Source organism: Trichosporon asahii, assembly GCF_000293215.1.
Source record: "Trichosporon asahii var. asahii CBS 2479 unplaced genomic scaffold scaffold00075, whole genome shotgun sequence".
NCBI lineage: Eukaryota > Fungi > Basidiomycota > Tremellomycetes > Trichosporonales > Trichosporonaceae > Trichosporon > Trichosporon asahii.
Window position 1 is genome coordinate 1747870 of NW_014040850.1, and position 12865 is coordinate 1760734.

The following is a 12865-nucleotide window of genomic DNA, read 5'->3' on the forward strand; positions in this document are numbered from 1 at the left end:
CGTCAAGTGCGCGGCAGAGCACTCACACACGAGTTCCACGCTCGATCAGCTTGAGTTCCACGCTCGCGAGCACAGCTGCACGGGCTATGTGTACATGAACGAGCTACAGGTGACGAGTTATAAGGCTTAAAGAATACCGTTCTTCTTCATGTTCCCGATCTGATGTCAGCTCATCAAACGGCCGAATTGAGCTCACCAGCGCATTCATGTGCGACTTGAGGCTGTTCTTGCGAGACTCGAGCCGCCCATCATCACGCACAGCTTGTGGGAGATGCTTCCGAATTGTCTTCTCGAGGATCTCGCGCCAGACGACTTATTCCTCCTCGGTCCACTCCTTGCGCGCAGGCTGAGGTGTCAGGTAATAGTCTCGGATGGAGACCTCGCTATGTTGGCTGGGCTCACACACCTTGTCTGGCCGCGAGTAGGGCTTCTTCTCCTCGCGCTCCTTCTTGACTGGTGGCATTGTGGTGGTCGAGCGCGGGCAGATGATGAGTTGGTGGTAAGTGTGGAAGAGACGATGTTGAAAGCGAGGAACGTCTAAAGCACAACAGCGCAGACACGGGGACGCTGGTTGACTGGACCTGATCGGCGCGCATCCGTGCACCAGCCTCCTCGCACAGGATGCACGCCAAGGTCTGCCCACACGACGAACAGTTCCGCCCTCGCCCTCTTCTCGCGGTCTGGTTTGCGCTTTCGCCCCTCAACCGCACTGTCGCCCGCCCCCTTGGATAGGTCAGCTGGACTGCAACCGGACACACATAGACCCGGGCACGAGGTCTTGAGTCAGTGTGATGGAGTGACCAGATGCTTCCTTGCGCTGAGAACACTTGGTCCTGCAATGCGACAGTTCAGACCGGGGAGACTGACCGATGATCGAGGATGGTTGGCTGTCGGTCGCTTTCCCGCGAGGTCAATGTGGCGCTTGTTTTGGCGCGGATTGACTTGACCTCCTGCCAAGGACTTGCTTCGGGGTTCGAAAGGAGACGACGATCTGGCGATATAGTGCTCAATTCTTCCACCAGCTCAGTACGGATTGTGCTCCGTGCACGATTTCCGAGATCGACTATGGCAGACAGGGGTGGCATTGTGGTGATCGCGATCGAGGCAACACAATGGTTCGCTGGGCTGTCACTGCAGCACCATGCAGCTTGTGCCGCACCGCGGGGGTTTCCCTTTGCCACGCATGCCACGACCTCACACGGCGCACCATACTCCTTCCTTCAGTCGGATCTCCGGTGCACACGCCTCGACTTTTGTCGGTCCACGATCACGTCCTCTCGTTCCCTCCGTCTCCCCCCTGTGTCGCGCCCTCTGCCGCCCTCGACTCTCCCTCTTCCCTCCAGCTCTGGTCCAGTCATCTTTCCCGTCTCACAGTCAGTCCCCTGCTGTGTGTCACATTGGGAGTGGAATGCTGTGTTGGTGTGTCAGCTTGAGGTGTCCTCGCTGGGGCGCAAGGTGAGCTCAGCTTGGGGTTCGAGAGCGACCGATCGAGGTCGATGCCTCTCGGTCGGGAAGGAGTGTAAACAACAACATTTCTCACTTCGCCATCCACCTCTTGCAACAGCCCCCTCTCTGCCTCAGCTACGCCTTCAGACCCTCAAAACTCGCGCATCATGGCCGACCACCCCAACCGCGGCAAGGGCAACGACCGCTGGACCCCCGAGCACGATGTGAGTTCCGCCTCGCATCCAGCTCACCCCCAATTCGCCACAAGCTGACAGCAGGCTCTTCTCGTCCAAGGCATCATTGCACTGGTCAAGTCGAACCAGACCAGCCTCTACTTGCTTCCTGGCATCATCGGCTGCGTCGACGGACACGGAAACGACCGCACGTCGAAGAAGGTGAACCAGCTCCTCGCGCGCTTCGCTGAGGCGAATAACGTGGACCCCGCAGTCGTCAAGAGCTCGCGTCGCAAGTCCTCCACGGACTCCCCGCCTCGCAAGAAAGTCAAGAAGGAGAACGGCGTCAAGAAGGAGGAGAAGTAGAACTGTGCAAAGTAATAGGACTATGGTATCCATGCTGTATGGGCTCTGACTGGAGTTGCTCAGAGGCGCAGGTGACTGACGACTGGCTGCCGGAGGAGGGTGTCAGGCGGTTGGGGCTGTCTGCAGAGGACGAGTCAGCTCGCCTCAGCCTCGCTCCGTACCAGGCGCGCTGTGTGCAGGGAGGGGGCGAGCTGGGAGCGCACTCGGGCGCAGCGTGTAGTCCTCTGGAGCCTGGGAGAGTCAGAGGACTTCATAAGCGAACGCTCTCACTCCAGCTTCTGCAATCACTCCATCACCACGCCAGTCTCACGGCACACCCAGCACACCCGACACACCCAGCATCCCCAGCATGGCCGACACGCACCCGAACAAGGGCAAGGGAGTCGCGAAGTGGACAAAGGACCACGACGTGAGGTCACCATCTCTTCGGTCGCTGACATCCCAGGCCCTGCTCGTGCAGGGCATGATCGAACTCTTGCTGCAGAAGCCCAACAGGGCTGCTTTGTACGCGCTGCCCGGCATCGTCGGCGAGGTCGACAACAACGGCGGCGACCGCGTCAATAAGAAGATCAAGGAGATCCTGCGCAACCTCGCCAAGACGAACGGAGTCGATGCCAGCGTTGTCAACGCTGCCACGGCGAAGCGTGCTGGCCCAGGAGAAGGCTCCAAGCCTCGCAAGCGCGCTAGAAAGGTCAAAGAGGAGAATGAGATCAAAGAGGAAGATGAAATTGAGGACGAGGACGAGTAGGCTGTCTACGTGGTTTGTGTGTACAGTTAGTGGCTGCATCCTGTCGTTAGCCCAACGCGTTTCTCACAGTCATCCCAGGCGGTGCTCTAATCATTGCTGCATGCAGCCCGAGGGCCTGTTTGTTTATAACTCCTACTGCGACCGCTCCCTCGCTGGGCCGCGGGCAGTCTGTCTAGCCTTTACTCGTCGTCAATGGGCTCCTCCCGGGCCTGGGAGTAGCCACCGAGCTCCTTCTCCAGTCCGTTGTACGGGTAGTTGCGGGCGACGGCCTTGCGCTGGGGGCGGTGGATGGTGACGTAGTAGGAGAAGCCAGCGACGAGGGCAAGCATCGTCACGATGCCGAGGGCGGCGCGGGAGGCCTCAACGCGGTGCTGGTCGGGGGACCACATGGAAAGCGCGTCCTCCTCCTCGTGAACCTGTCTGTCAGCTTCGTCTGTATGGCGGGACAGCTTAGCGGCTGAAATTGAGCCATCGCCAGGTTGGTTGCACCCTGGCCGACCATCAAGACTCTCGATGGACTTCGGACTGCGCTGATGACAAATGATACTCACAACCTCGTCGAAGTTCTTGCGCTCCTGCTGGTCCCACCATCCGTATGGTGACCTCGACTGGAGGTTAATGGCAGGGAGCTGGGGGTAACCGTGGACTGTGATGTCAGCCATTGTCGCTTCCAGTGCAATGTCCATGATCGATCGAGCGCCGAGACATGAAGGAGGGCAGCATGTAGAGTAGCGGCTTCGCGCGAGTGTCGCGAGAGGAGTACGTGCCGCTAGCTCCGCCTAGTTCGTAGACCGAGGAGCAGACGCGGTCCGTACCAACTCCGATACGGCATAGGCAGCTGTTGACTGATTCGTCCAAGAGCTGCAATGGCATGCACCTCGATGTCTACTCATGCGCCCGTCCTCATAGAATGTCTCGCAGCGCATATCGGTCTCGGCATCATTGATCGTTGGCGGAATACTAACGCATAGGGTCAACCTCAACTCCGGGAGGAGGGGGAGGAGGCTTGGCCGAAGGCGAGTGGTGCTCGTGAGGGGGCATGTCGGCGACGTCGGAGGTCGTGCTGGCGAAGCGGACGACGGCCGCACGGGGGGCGACGGCCGGGCGCGCGAGCCGGGCAGCGGGGCGGAGCGCGGAGCGGAGCATGGTGAGTGGTGGTTACTGACGGTGTCGCTCTCACTGAAGCTCTCGTTGAGCCGTCGACCAGTCGTCGCTCAAGCAACGGTCAGAGCCTGGCTCCCAGCGACGGCGTTTCGGCGAATCCTTGTGTGGCCTCGCCACGTGGTGACCATTCATGTTTGTGGTCAGACCTCCACTATGGAGATTTCGTCTGTTGCTCTCCAGTCGCAAGTTCTATCCACGACCAGCATGGCGCTGCGTATCCGTAAGTGCACTGCGGACATGCAGGAAGCTGATATCAGCCGGAAAGGGCAACTTCAAACCCGTCAAGCCCGTACGACCGGGGAAGCGGCCTGCCGTTGGTCCGCCGCGCCCTAGCCAACCGTCCTCCCAAGCGTCCCAGAAGCCGACTGTCACCCAGCCTAGCCAGCAGGCATCTTCGAGTCAACCACCAGCAGCCCCGAGCCAGCCCTCTCAGAAGCCTTCGACATCACAAGTCGCGGACACCGAGGAGAAGACTGATGAAGTGCCTTCCCCTATCACTGAGACGCCGAATGAGAAGACCGACGAGATTGTTAGGAAACCTGCCTTGGGCGCGAAGAAGGTGAAGCCTCTACTCGCAGCGGCAGCGGCGTCGAAGAGCACGACGCCAAAACCGTCTCCGTCATCGTTCCCCATCTCGTCAATACCTTCCGTAGATCCTCCCGTTCCGACTGTCGTCCCAGCGAGTTCTCCGCCTCCAGCAACCCCTGCACTCGCACCCGTTCCGACCCTTGACGATTTCGCGCCACCGACAGTTGCAGCCACCGAACCGAGTGTCCCTCCAAGTGTGGAAGCTGCTTCAGCTGAGATCCCACCTTCGGTCACGTCGAGTTCTGTGGACCCACCCCTTGCCCAGCCCCCGAACACTGCCGACATCGCGTCTCAAATCGTGGACGATATCCACCCGTTCGATGATCACGACCCACCCCGAGCCAGTACATCCCGACGTGTCCGCACGCGACGCGAACCGACACCAGCCAAGCGCATCCGTGCTATCGCTCGGCATCGAAAAGATCGAGACAACGATCTCAGAAGCGAGCGTGAGCGCACCGTTGACTCAACAAGGGAAGGCTCCGTACTCTCGACGAGGAGTGACGACGAAGGCAGCGTAGCTGGGACCGATGGAGCTGCGCCCCGCAAGTTTCGTGGCAAGTATCAGTCTCGCGGACGAACTGCCGAACGTCGCTCGACGCCCTACCGCAGGCCAAAGGCCCCGCAAGTGTCTCATCCGGAGCTCGATGGTGTCGAGGCTAACGATCTTGTCGGAGAGTCTGTCAACCCTACCGTCATGCGTCTTGGTGAGCTAGCGACCACGCTAGTGTCTCAGGGTCGCGTGTCTGCCCGAGCACTCAAGTTACATGATTTCCAGCGCACTGAAGAAGAGCGGAAACGTCGTGAACGTGTCACCAAGGCAGAGGAGAACTGGAAGCGCCGCCAAATCGTCCGTCGTAAAGCTCGTGCAATCCGCAATCAGAAGCGCGAGGAACGACGCGAAGAAGCTCGACAGGCTGGTGGCGACCCTGGTGAGATCTCTGAAGACTCGGCAGACTCGGATGAAGAGTTTGAGGTTGTACCCGACCGCTTGACACCACCTGGGTCACCCCGTCGCGCTGAACGTGTTGCCCCAGTTCGCTTTGAACCCGAGCCGGAAGCCGCACCGGAGGAAGGAGCAGAGGGCGATGAGACTGCACCCGCTCCCGCCGAAGAGGAGGAGGACATCGAAGGTCTCGGGTTCCACACAAACTACAACGATGAAGATGTGGAGATGGGCGAGGAGATGGAGAACTTCCAGCTCCCGGTCGAGGACGACGGCGATGATGCCCCACAAGACTTCTCGGGTCTTGGCGGCACCGAGTACACTGGCGGATACCTCGACATCGAGACCGGAGAATGGGTGGAAGCCGAGGGCAGGCCAGATTTGGCGCGTCTCCAGCAGCGTCAAGATGACTACCGCCGCCGTATCATGGACGGTGACGACGATCGTCAGGTCGAATTAATCGATAACGATACGCAATTCGTCAACTCGGCCACATGGGGCAAGAAGGTTGCCAACGACAGGTGGACCTCGGAGGAGACTGAGCTATTCTTCAGCGTAAGTGATCCTCATGTAATACGAGCTGACGGTCAGGTTCTCCGTGAGACAGGTGAAAACTATACTCTCATGAAGGCGTATTTCCCCGGTAGGAGCGTCCGACAACTGAAGAACAAGGGTCTGAAGGAGAACCGTGCCAACCCGGACCGCATGAACGAGGCCATCTTCAACAGGAAGCCTATCGATACCGAGTATTTGGCCAAGGCGTCTGGATTCAATACCGCGGATCCTTATGACCGGGAGAATGCGTTCCTCAAGGAAGTTGCGGAGGAGAAGGAGAGACTGGCCCTTATCCCGCTGGAGCCGGACGCAGAGGAGGGGGAGGCGCAGGTTCAGGCCGACCAGGATTGGAACCTCGAGTTTGGCAATCCCTGAACGCTCGCATGTCGTATCTTGTTTGTAGTCCTACGTGAGATTGTTGTATTCACGACATGCATGTGTTTCCTGGGAATCAACCGCCAACATATGCATAACATTGTGCCGGCTAGGTTATAGATCATTTCGACTACGGGCGGTGATGGCTGAAAGAAGGGGGGCGCGAATAACATTGCCGCAACAGATGAGACGCGCTTGACTTTGGATTAGCGTTTCCGTAAACAAAGGAATCCAATCTCTCTTCTCTCCATCCACCTCCCGTTTAGCACTTCTTCTTCATCATCCGCGTGCACCAGCTCCCATCTCGAATATCGGTAACACTTGTACCACTTGCCACCGCCCAACTTGTCCATATCTGAGAACCCCGAGCTTCCTTGCTATCTCCGATTCACCCGAGGCCGGCATCCGAGCCCACCGCAAGGTCGCAAAGATGCCGATCACCCACCTTCCTCTCAACGAGCTCCTCACTTCCGGTCCCGACACCCACGGACGCCGATCCCTTCATGATGTTCACTGTCGTGTATCGAAGGCCAAGAAGGTTGTGGTAGTGAGCGGGGCGGGCATTAGCTGCAGCAGCGGAATTCCGGTAAGTGACCGTGGCACCAGTGGCCCAACCCGCCGATGTCATAATGGAGCCCTGGGAATACGGGTCCCTATCCATCTTCGTCCTCTAGGTTGCATGTATCTAACGAACAGGACTTCCGTTCTGCAGACGGGTTGTATGCACTCGTCAAGTCCCGGTATCCTGACTCGTTCGTCAACGGCAAGGAGCTGTTCTCTTCAGGCCTTTTCATGAATCCAAACACGACATCCATTTTTTACACCTTCATTGCGGAGTTGTCTCTAGCCTGCCAAGCGGCAAACCCCACGAGAACCCACCACTTCATCCATCGCTTGGAGAGGAAGGGAAAGCTCCTGCGTAGCTATACGCAGAACGTGGATGGGTTTGAGCGACGGCTCGGCATTGAGAGTGGAGGTCGCGGTCGGGGACTGAAGAAGAACGGGACTCGAAACGTGGAACTTCATGGCGACCTGGGCCGCGTCCGCTGCGTTTTGTGCTACACGGACTATGAAGCGAGACAGGAGTGGGTCTTGATGTTCCGGGAAGGAGAAGCGCCGGAATGCCCCGCGTGTCAAGCGCGCTGTAAGTTTTACGCTATTCACAACCGTCATGGGCTGACCGGCAAAGGCGAATCGCGCATTGCAAGATCAGCTCGAGCGACCCCTATTGGCTCACTCCGACCATCGATCGTCCTCTATGATGAGCCGCATCCGTTGGGCGACGAGATCGGGCAGCTGCAAACGTACGACATGCGCCGCGGCCCCGACGTGCTGCTCATTATGGGAACTTCATTGAAGGTGCACGGGCTGAAGCGGCTCGTGAAGGATTTCGCCCGAGTCGTGCACGAGAAGAAGGGTGTCGTCGTTTTCGTCAACGCTACTGCGCCGAGCAAGGAGTGGGAAGGCGTCATCGATTATCATATTGAGGGGCAGACGGATGCTTGGGTTGAGCGATTCGAAGAGGATTGGCGCAAGATTTGCCCGCGGGACTGGGAAAAACAGACCAACCTCGACGGCAATGTGGTCTTTGGCTCGGTAGCCAAGTCAAAGCCCAAGCCGAAGGCGAAGAGGCGAGTCCCGGAAGTGAGCATTCCTGTGCGATCACATTCATGCGAGCACATCCCACTGCAGCTCCCCACTCCTCCCGCTTCCCAGCAATCACCGCCGCCTAGTGAGGCATCAGAATTGTCTGACTTGTCTGATGTCTTATCGTCTCCGCCCAGCTCTCCGGTGCTCGCCCCCGCGAAAGACCTGGAGCCTCCGCTCACGCCGGTCTCTCCGAGCAAACGAGGAACCCCGTCGACCGTCACTCAACAGAGCAAGAAGACGAAGCCCCCACCAGCGTCCCCGTCAACGGGGAAGCGAGCTATTCCAGGCCGAGGCAACTTATTCACCGAGTCGCAGTACGACAACTTGTTGTCCAGCAGCAGTGACGACAATGTTTTCGGGTCGCCCACCAAATCAATGCCGAAAGCACCCGCGAGATCGAAGAAGGCTTCCGCTGCCAACGCCAAAGCCGCCGAAGTTGCAAAGCCCAAGCCACGTCGGCGAGCTGCTGGTGGAGCCGACAAGGAGACCGCGGGACTGGGCTCCCGTGGGCCCATGAGGCGAACCAACTCTCTGCGCGCATGCTGAGCGCCCGGCGCTCAACACTCAGCGCCGCACAGCGTTGCCGCACCCCCCCCCCCCGCGACCCGTTGGGTCAATCGCTCTGCTCAAGCGGCGATAGATTGCAGGGAGGGGTGCGAGGTATAGCTGGATCCAGCACTAGAGTCACCTGAGTTGTTCCTCACTTCATGTTCATTTGAACCATGCATTACACCTTGTTATACTTCCGAGACCAAGCAGAGGGTCATCTCTCGAACAATATCGTCCGAAACCTGAAGTACAGCAACTGAGAAGGTCGAGCTAATGTCGTGAAGGCAAGCACAGGAGACGACGGAGATGCATCGCGTCGAACGAGTCACAACGTGTGATTCGCAATGCCGTGTCGGCGTCCGTGTGATGTTTGTATAACAAACACGGTGCAGGGCACGACGACACTGAGAAGCCTTCACTCGGCCTTCTCGCTTACACCGCTCGGGGAGCCCACACCTCACTTGTTGCGCCTTCTTTTAGGGTGGGCTATCTGCAGTCGCTTAAGCAGTCGGGGAAAATGGAGGCAGTTGTCCGGAGTGCGCTTCATGCATGGTAGGACCTTTGGGAACTCTGGATCTGAGGGTATTCATGCATGAGAGCAGGGTTGGAGCTCGCAATCGGAGATGTATTCTTGGCACGCGAAACGATACAGTGAGACTTTGGGTCCGCCCTGAACACCGCGCTACGATTGACTGGGCAGTCGGGTCATCTCATTAACTCACCATCATCATCGATCTCACCCCTTCTCTCGGCAACCCGTGACAGCCTCCTGCATGGTACACTAGCAACCGACGCCCATCCTCGACCCCCTCCACTCGGGCTGAAAGAGTAGTACTCAAGAAGATCATTCCGGCCCTCGACACCTTACCTAACTGGCTGATCCCCCCGCAGCGCGGTCTGCGTCGCGGCCCGTATCAGTCGCAGGGATTTCAGTAGAGACGGCTCCAGCTCTGCGCATCTTCATTCCATCAGGTCTATTATCGGAGACACCTGCCCCAGTATGACGACTACAGCGCCAACCAGTGAGTCTGAGTCCTGCATGACCGAACGCCGAATGTCCTGCGCACCGCTCTCAGCCGCTGACGCCTTCCCCGCTCGTCATCAACCCTGCCCTCCACCAACCACCTTCCGACGCACTTCGTTGCTTCACTCCTCGTCCATCACCAATCGTCCACCATCAACAGTGCCGGGGCAGAGTGTCTCGCCACCCCCAATGCTCACTCCCCGCCTCGGGGCTATGCCTCTGAGCACTCCTTTGGGTTCTCTTGCCCTCGATCCGCAAGAGTCAAGCAATAAGCCGGACTCCTGCGACACAGCAGGTGCAGACATCACGGACACGACGCAAGACACGCCAATGCCCGCCTCCAAGTCCGCGCCTCTCGGTATCCCCGAGCGTGAAGATCTCAATCGAAGCCCGAGCCCGGCGTTAACTGTTTCTAATGGGTGAGTGATTCCTCGACGTGGTCGTGTGGGTACGCGTGGAGGTCCGACTCGGAGTGCCTCGATCACTTTGCACCCAGCACTATCGCCAGCAGTATTGAGAGTATCTCTCCTCCCTATCCTACATGGACTCGACTTCCTGTCGATCCCCTTGATTTGTCACGATACGTCAGGCCCTTGCTAACGCACAGTCCCACTTCACCGCCATCCGTTATTGAGAGCCTCGCGCCCACCAACAGTACGATGGCATCGCCTAATCCCACGTCCGCTTCAGCCGGGAGCTTACCGACGAGCACCTCTTCTTCGAATTCTCCCAAAGCCGACGTCGGATTTGGTTCAATGCACGCAGAGGACGAACTTAAGAAGGCTTTGTCCAACAAAGATAGGATGTTTGTTCTCATGCTCGGCAAGGAGTTCGAGGCTTTCATCGGACGAGTGCACCGCGGCGAATACACTGGGCGAATCCCTCCTTCACAGGCGAGCGCAGCAGCTAGTCTCGTCGAATCGCTTTACCCGAGCAAGAAGATTGACGTCACGGCGATTTCGAAGTACCAGCGAATGTTGACATACAAGCTCGCTGAGTGGTACGGGTTGCGAGCGGCTCCGGGCATCGAGGGTTCGATGGTTGTGGGTGTTCTTGGCGCACTGGAGGAGAAAACGTGAGTGTTCACATTGCTAGGTGCAGTGCGGTCGTTCAGTTGCTGACGGGTAGCTTGTCATTACGTGTCTCGACGCTGGTTCCGGAAGCGACAGCTCCTCAAATGCAGCAGTTCCGAATCATGCAGCGTGAGGCTCCCGCCGGAGACGACGACAGCCCCTCGAGGGGAACGTCCATCTCGGGGGATGATGGTACCGAATCTTCGGGACCCCGAGGGAAGAGTCTGCAGGAAAGGGCCGAAGCCTACGCTCTTGCGCGCAAGCGCATCATAGGCGACGACGATCTGAGAGACGATGACAGTCTCTCTGCAGGAGCGTCGGCGGGGAACACCCGCTCTCGTCAGACATCCAGGTTTGGCGATGACGACGATGATGAGATGGATGCCGTCCCCCGTCGGCCGTATGGCCCCGATTTCGAGTTCGTCTATCCTTCGCTTTACCACCCATCTCCCGAAGCTCAGCAGCAGCCCCCTTCAGCACCGAGCTCAGTGACATCGTCGTCTATGCCGACGAACCCGGGATATGGCTATCAGCCGACTCCGCCTCCCTACCAAGGCGGTGGATATGCTCCACCTACCATGGGTCAGCAAGCAATGGGTTACGACGGCCGCCAGTACAACATGCCGCCATACGCCAATCAGGCTTACGGTCAAATGCCGATGAACGCGTATGGACAGGCGCCCTGGGCTCAGCAAGGCGGAATGGGCCCTGGCCCAATGATGGGGCAACAGGTGCCAATGATGCCAATGGGGCAGGGGTGGTATCCTCCTGAGATGTCCATGGCACCCTCTGGACCGAGCATGATGCCGATGATCCCTCAGGGGATGCCCTACGCGCCGAACATGGGGTATCAAGGTCCGATGCTTGCTCAGCCTACGCCTATCCGAGCCGACCCACTTAGCTCCACCAGCTCCTCGATCTCGAGCAGATCTTACCAGGATGTCCATTCGCGTCCACACTCGCGAGGCTCGACAACAAGTACGCGAAGTGCTGCTTCGAGTGTAAGGCTAGGCGCTATATATCCGACGACCCAGCAGCCAGGGTACGGGTATCGCCAGAAGGCGGTCAAAGCCCAGAGCACCTACTCGACGTTGAAGAGCGTAAACCTGCACGAGGGCAAGCGCAACGGACGCCAGAGCCCGGCCTCGACGACGTCTTCGCGCTCCTCACGTCGAACATCCAGTATTCATATCCAGCAACCCCAGCCAGGACAACATCCGCTCCCACAACGGCCGGACTGGGCCGCCAACAACGTCCCGTATCATCCCACGGCTTTGCACATCTCGCCCAGTGCAGGCGGAGAGCCGTCCACTTCCGACTTCCCACCTTTGCACCGAGGACCGGGCACCAACGCGGAGCCGATGCAGATCGAGAAGGTCAAGATGCGGCCCAACGGTAGCCACAGCAATCCGACGGTGTGGAGCGGGTCCAGTGGTTCGCGGCCATCACCACAACCTCATCATCTGTCCCATCACAACCCTCATCACAATCCTCACCACACTCCAGTTCCTACGCCTCCGCCTCAGCTGACGCCGCCGGCGATTGCCATCATCCCCAACCCCATGAACCGTGCAGCGGCTTTGCTTGACAGCAACAGCGACCCCGACTTCCCGCGACGCACGCCCAGTGGAAGGACACCGTCGCTGTACGACCCCAGCGCACCCAAGATCAAAAGTCAGCCAGCGCCGCAGCCAGATGAGGTAGAGATGATGGCTTCGTTGAGCGTGGACGGACAGCCGAGTCAGCAGGGTTCGAGGGCTCCCAGTTACGCGAAGATTGTAAGGCGAGACTAGCTTTCGGAGAAGTTTACTGGGCGACGACTTCAGTCTAGGGGAGCGTCGAAACGGTCCGCGCTCAGTAGTGTTGGTCCCTGGCCAGGAGAAGGAAGTATAGAGAGTATCAAGAGATTTAGCTCTAGATATTGGGCATAAACTGTTAACTCTTTTGTTGCATGCATACATCTACTACAGTCAATTGCTGTTCTCGCCGTAGCGAAGATGTGCGCCGAGGCGGCCTCCTCGCAGGTCGTGCTTTCATCTGCCTCACGACATCTCCCAAGACACTCAAGTGCGGAAGCAAAATGTGGGATATGACGTGGGTGGGTGTCGAGCGTTATCAGGGTTGACGCGCCCTACGCGTGTGGCTACAACATCAGGCGTCACTCACCTAATTTACGGTCGTCCCCTGTCTTCCTTCGTCTTGCAGCTC

At 58.5% G+C, this 12865-nt stretch overlaps 6 protein-coding genes across 6 annotated transcripts; 5 read left to right on the forward strand and 1 right to left on the reverse strand.

The window, feature by feature from the left end:
* Positions 1-1613: 1613 nt before the first annotated feature.
* On the forward strand, positions 1614-1985 carry A1Q1_06173 (uncharacterized protein; the record flags this gene model as incomplete). Its single annotated transcript, XM_014321382.1, has 2 exons — positions 1614-1670; positions 1722-1985. 2 exons carry the CDS (start codon positions 1614-1616, stop codon positions 1983-1985), a joined length of 321 nt encoding a protein of 106 aa, XP_014176857.1.
* A 349-nt stretch (positions 1986-2334) lies between these two features.
* A1Q1_06174 (uncharacterized protein) lies at positions 2335-2733 on the forward strand (the record flags this gene model as incomplete). Its single annotated transcript, XM_014321383.1, has 1 exon — positions 2335-2733. The coding sequence occupies one exon, from the start codon at positions 2335-2337 to the stop codon at positions 2731-2733; it is 399 nt and encodes a 132-aa protein (XP_014176858.1).
* Positions 2734-2912: 179 nt separating this feature from the next.
* On the reverse strand, positions 2913-3774 carry A1Q1_06175 (uncharacterized protein; the record flags this gene model as incomplete). The annotated part of the gene is made up of 2 exons (XM_014321384.1): positions 2913-3379; positions 3699-3774. The coding sequence occupies 2 exons, from the start codon at positions 3772-3774 to the stop codon at positions 2913-2915; spliced, it is 543 nt and encodes a 180-aa protein (XP_014176859.1).
* A 327-nt stretch (positions 3775-4101) lies between these two features.
* On the forward strand, positions 4102-6361 carry A1Q1_06176 (uncharacterized protein; the record flags this gene model as incomplete). The annotated part of the gene is made up of 2 exons (XM_014321385.1): positions 4102-4117; positions 4155-6361. The coding sequence occupies 2 exons, from the start codon at positions 4102-4104 to the stop codon at positions 6359-6361; spliced, it is 2223 nt and encodes a 740-aa protein (XP_014176860.1).
* Positions 6362-6791: 430 nt separating this feature from the next.
* Positions 6792-8557, forward strand: A1Q1_06177 (member of the Sir2 family of NAD(+)-dependent protein deacetylase; the record flags this gene model as incomplete). The annotated part of the gene is made up of 2 exons (XM_014321386.1): positions 6792-6947; positions 7058-8557. The coding sequence occupies 2 exons, from the start codon at positions 6792-6794 to the stop codon at positions 8555-8557; spliced, it is 1656 nt and encodes a 551-aa protein (XP_014176861.1).
* A 1216-nt stretch (positions 8558-9773) lies between these two features.
* A1Q1_06178 (uncharacterized protein) lies at positions 9774-12450 on the forward strand (the record flags this gene model as incomplete). Its single annotated transcript, XM_014321387.1, has 3 exons — positions 9774-10003; positions 10081-10659; positions 10713-12450. The coding sequence occupies 3 exons, from the start codon at positions 9774-9776 to the stop codon at positions 12448-12450; spliced, it is 2547 nt and encodes an 848-aa protein (XP_014176862.1).
* Between the last annotated feature and the right edge of the window lie 415 nt (positions 12451-12865).